A 5,659-nucleotide genomic window follows, 5' to 3' on the forward strand; every position below is an offset into this window, starting at 1 on the left:
GTATGTATGTATGTGTATATATATATAAATATATATATATATATGTGTGTATGTATGTATGTATGTATATCCTAATTATTTTTATGGCGAAGTATACATAGTCAAGTGCATTTGCTGAACCTCACAACGAGTGATCTGCTCTTCCAATCGCCACGACATATTTAGATATGTGTTCAAAAGCCACCTACGTTCGTAGTGTCGATTGAGTTTCAAACGCGCGTTCTCATTTAACCTACTTTCACGAATGCAGCTATCACTCAGCTGGTTAGAGCTCTGAGGTCCATAACCCCAAATGACGACCTCAGGGCCGTTGCATTCAACGGATTATACAGAAAGGGCACCGAACTATCGGCAGCTACGCGTGACTACGATAAACTCCTGTCGGCGATGTAAGTTGAATTTACAACACATTATGTGAGGTCTGCCTTCACTTGTCTGTGTACATTCTATCTACAAAGTGTTCCGTATAAATTGTGGGCTGTGTGATGTGAATCTCGCGGAGGGTTTAGCTCCTCTCGCACATAGTGCCAGTCCCCCGCGGTCCCAGCCACACAAATGCTTACGATGTGCCTGTCCGTTGTGTACACTCAGATCGGCACTGGACACCTCATTTGAGACCACCTGCAGTGTCGCAGATGCGCTTTCGGGAATATTCCAGGAGCACACGCAGCTCAACGTGCCCATTGGGAGACCGTGCCACTTTGTCTTGGTGACAGCCAATGAAGCCCTTCTGGAAGGTACGTTCAAACCTGTGTGTGTGTTAGTAAGGTATGCTTAAGGCTGTCCCTTGCTGAATGGTGCTGTAGGAACGATTGTGGGCGAGAGACCTGTAGTACAGTGATGCCGCACCAGCAGATTGTTTATAAGTTATGTGTGTGAGACGTACGTTTTGCGCCTGTGGTACATCACAAGACGCTACATCGAAGGCATTGAACGTTTACCACTGTGGGTGTATATTGTTTTAACGCAACGGCCCCTAGTTCAGTCTGTTATCGAACACAACCCACTATGGTGATCATTTCCCGTAGCAGACAGACCTGAAATTGACTATACCATGGAGAGGAACCTCCACCCTTGCTCGAGGGTACGCGCAGTACGGTGTGTCTCTCTTGAGTTCTGTGCGTTGAGCTCGCTTTGTTAACGCTGGCTACCTCTTTTGGTACTGAAACATTCTCAATGCATGTCTCTGAATGCTGAGCCTGGCTTGGGTCTGTACTTAAACTGTGCTGCTTGGCCGATATTGATTGAGCAATTGAACGAGTGTGACGTGTCCTGTTTCCCAACTGCACGGTTTAACCGTAGCCAGAGTTTTTCAATGATGGTAGACATACAGCCTATGGCGCTGTTGAGCATCTTTGCTCACGATGGTGTTCTCTTTACTGTGGAATACATCACTTGCATATGACACGATAAGACAGTTGTCGGTACAAACCCCGTGCGCTTAATTGTGCGTAGTGAGAAAGAATCAATGTTGACACTTCACGGATATCGTCCTAGACATGCGCCACATCGACCATGCCACTCGGCACACACCGCATAGACACTGAACCAGCACATCACATAGACACTGAACCAGCACATCACATAGATACTGAACCAGCACATCACATAGACACTAAACCATCACATCACATAGACACTGAACCAGCACATCACATAGACACTGAACCATCACATCACACACTGAACCGGCACTCACTCCCAGCACAGGCGGTCCGCAGAATCAGCCCAATGGCTTGCCCACATATTGCGAACTCCATCTGCTCGTAGTCAGGCACCCCACCCCACCGACGGCCAAGCGCGACTTAGACAGTACATCCACAGACCCAGAACCACCCGCGAAGAGAATCAAGACGGAAGCCGCGGAGGTGAAGCATGAGCCTGGTACACTTGTCAACAGCGCCAACGAAGGTGTGCGCAGCAACGACCGAGCTGTGGGTACCGAAGGTCCTGCAGCTCTGCCAAACACCGCAGAGGGGCAAGCAGAGGCACCAACGACCAGCCAGCTGATGAAGGCGGACGGGTATGTTGAGCTGAGCCACGCGGTGGGTTGGTCTTGGTGTGGTGGGGATTTGGCCTCCGCCTTTCGTTTTGCTGCGGGGTTTTCGTGTTGGGAAGTACTAGGGCACCATACACTGTCCGAAGTTCGGAACGCAGTCGGCTGTGATAGTATCATTTACATCTTGCGGGCCGCAGTTGAACGTGCAGTGTATAGTCACCGATATAACAACTGGGTATTTGCATGGCGGACATAGGAAATAAGTTTCAGCATGTTGTTTATATCGGCCTTATTCGAGGCAGGCCTGTGTCGTGGAGTCTGGTAGCGGTGCTTGCCGGTCAGAGAATATGATAACCAATGGCAACTGGCCGAGTGCTGTGGATCGGATGATCGTCTGCATGTGTCTTTTATTTTAGGGTTTTAGGGTTTTAGATTCGATCTTTATGGAACACTACGTATTCTCTATATAGATAGAGCAGTACGTTAAGAACCAGAACCATGCGTTAAGGTCAGCGATGGTGTGTGTATACAGCTCGTCGAAGGGTCACATCTCAAATAAAACGTGCATAGCTCATCTGGGGTTCGTCTTGGTGCCAACTGTTCTTCAATTCACCCGTGTCTAGGACAACTGGAGAGTAGACTTATTACCCACCAAACTGTAAACGGCTTCTTTGTCCATTGATAATATATCCCTTATCTAATACTGTACACAGCATGATCGAGGTCTCGAGCATTCCAAACCCATCAGCCCTGGCCTTGCTCTGCCGCTCAATATGTGGTGTCAATTACACCACCGACGTAACTCCCGATCTCACCAGCCCCATGAACGCACTTGCTGGCTCATGCTGTAAGGACGTCACCATGCCTACCGAGAGAACCAGTGCTATTTGTATATGTCAGTGATAATCCTGTGTGTTAAGTGGGGAGAGCTGTTTGTGTTAGTCAACTGGGAGGTCGATACTTCCAGCGTTGAGTCGCTTAATCTCGATCAAGTGAGTTGTACAATGACCTTGGAACCACGCGGTAAATCACTACTGACAAATGCGAGATCCAGAACGTTGTTGTAGGCTGTATTTATTGTAAGTATTTATCCGTAACAGCGCGAACGCAACAAGAAGACACATGTTTCTGATATAAGTGATATATACATTCTATCACTTCTTATCGTAGACACACCCTATTCCGGCCACCTCGCGTTGGGGCATTTGACTGACCGCATCACACTGTACCCGACCCCGCCGAAGTATACTCTCCGCTTGAAATCATCAAGTAAGTATGAATATGCGTTGGCTAACTCCACCGATGTTGTTGGCTCTATCATGAACCACATCAGCACGAATGGTGCGCGTCTGGAGGTGTGGCGGATATAGTTGATGGACGTATGCATTGAATTAAGACGGAGTAGTCAGCCGAAGAAGAAATCCCTCAGCCAATCAACATCGATATTTTGAACTTTCTGTCGTTGTTGTGGTTTTGTATGGCACCTATCGAGCCCTACACTAGCAAGCGTCCTCCGCTATATGCACGTTCACCGACTTGTATGCAAGCTGGATGATAACTTAGTAATACTAGTTCTAGTTGGTATTAGCACAGTATAGACTGTTTTACTCTACATTGGTATTTATTGAAGGTAAGTCTTTTATAACTCTTTGATTTACGATATATATACCGCGAGTTGTGGGCAATGTCTCCAAACCTATCATATTGAAAGATTTTCAGAGCAAGGTATATTTGACGGTGGCGCGAGAGCTTTTAGTGAGCACATCAAGGTGAAGCACTCATCCGAGGCTCAGTAGCTTTATGAGTGCGTGTTTGCGAGGCTGGAGACCTGCATATCTAGCATACATTGGAAGCTTATGAACTATATATAAAGTATGCATTCAGGGCTCTAGAACTTTACACTCACCCGCGTGTAGAGATGTGTTGTAGTTTGGTACTGACAAATCGCACGAACCTCAGCGCCTGTCTGCTCATTCTGCTGCGCTGTGTATTGGGTGAGGTGTGTATGCTGGCCAATACCTATGCATACCAACAATGCAGTCTGTTGCACGCTATTATATGCAGCTGAGATAATACCCATGCATACCAACAATGCAGTCTGTTGCACGCTATTATATGCAGCTGAGATAATACCCATGCATACCAACAATGCAGTCTGTTGCACGCTTTTATATGCAGCTGAGATGCGGCCCTTATCGGATGTGCTGTCAATCGTTGGGTTCGTTGACAACGCCACTGTGCGTCCACTGCCCATATTGAGTCGTCACGTCGTTCTTTCGTCTAAATTAGAAGAGGTATGTTAGATATTTTTGTTGTGTTTGTTATTTTTGTTGTGTTTGTTATGTGTGTTATGTTTGTTAGGGGGTGGACACCATTCGTAGTGTATGCCTGCCAGTTCTCATTCTGTTTCAGTTCATAACTCGCCGCTCGGACAATCCGTGGGAGTTGATTATCCTGAGTGCAAGTTCGTTCAATGGGACTTTCGCGTAGAAGACTCCGTAGACCGTTCAATGTTTTTCTAAACTATAACAATTGGTCCGTTTGGCGATCGAGTTTTATTTCGATTGCTTGGCAGTTCCGTTTTGACTTTAGTTCTTGGTTCGGTTGATGCTTGGAGATGCTCTCAGCCCCAGCGCGTGGGGGATTTCCAGAGTGTAGGTGCTTATATCAACGTACTACTCTGTGTTTACGTCTGACAATTCTGTAAATAATTCCAGCGTCAGATATTTCAGTCTCGCAGTACAATTATTTGCGAAATATCTGACACAGTGTAGAGTGTCAGATATTTCAGTCTCGCATCTGTGTATATTCTGACAGACAGAGCCTCCGGTCACTCAGGCTTGTACCTATACTTCAACAGGGAGAGCCTTCGTTATGGCTGATGCTGTACGAATCTTTGATGGCTAATACGTCTTCGGCTGTGGTGGAATTATCGCGCGAGTGGTTCGGGTTGATCTCGTGCCAAAAGGACTTTTACAACCGAGACAAAACGAGTATGTTTGTTGGCGAATTTACCACTTGTTTCTCTTTAGATCGCTGGATGTACTAGTCTAGTCTACTTGCTTCCGCAAGAGCACTGATACGCTGCTAGAGACATTGAAGAAGACGTTTCCTTCAAACGAGTGGATATTGCTACGGATGGATCCAAGATTACCTATGCGCGTGAGAGGAACCAATGATAAGAATGGCTGCATGTGCAATTGAACAATTGAACCGCCTGAGTGTGACATTAAAAAGGCCCAATATTTGGGACTACATTTTTTGAACTTTCTTCACAGATTTGGTTTTATCGGTGATTAAACCGCAAGGAGAGATTGTATGGCGGATGGATGAGAATGCCAAAGTATTGTTAGATATCGATCCGCCATTACACCTAGAGCAACCCTCCAGCGCAGCAAACACACAAGAATCGAGCTTTGGTCCCAATGCGAGCGGGCTGGTGTGGATGCATCAACAATCTATCGCGGTGAGTATGCAACTAATGTACTGAATTAAAATGAACACAAAGCGTATTAACTCTACATATATATTTATACAACTTTATACATGTATCTTGCACAATATATATATATATGTGTGTGTGTGTGTGTGTGTGTGTGTCACAATATATATATATATGTGTGTGTGTGTGTGTGTGTGTGTGTGTGTGTGTGTGTGTGT

General features: G+C 46.1%; 1 protein-coding gene across 1 annotated transcript; it reads left to right on the plus strand.

The window, feature by feature from the left end:
• Positions 1-1,710: 1,710 nt before the first annotated feature.
• SARC_06116 (hypothetical protein) lies at positions 1,711-5,489 on the plus strand (the record flags this gene model as incomplete). The annotated part of the gene is made up of 5 exons (XM_014299986.1): positions 1,711-2,023; positions 2,713-2,846; positions 3,170-3,354; positions 4,860-4,992; positions 5,278-5,489. Coding segments are annotated over 5 exons (977 nt in total), but the record flags the coding sequence as incomplete, so codon positions are not given.
• Positions 5,490-5,659: the final 170 nt, after the last annotated feature.

The sequence above is a fragment of the Sphaeroforma arctica genome, assembly GCF_001186125.1.
Source record: "Sphaeroforma arctica JP610 unplaced genomic scaffold supercont1.424, whole genome shotgun sequence".
Classification (NCBI taxonomy): domain Eukaryota; class Ichthyosporea; order Ichthyophonida; genus Sphaeroforma; species Sphaeroforma arctica.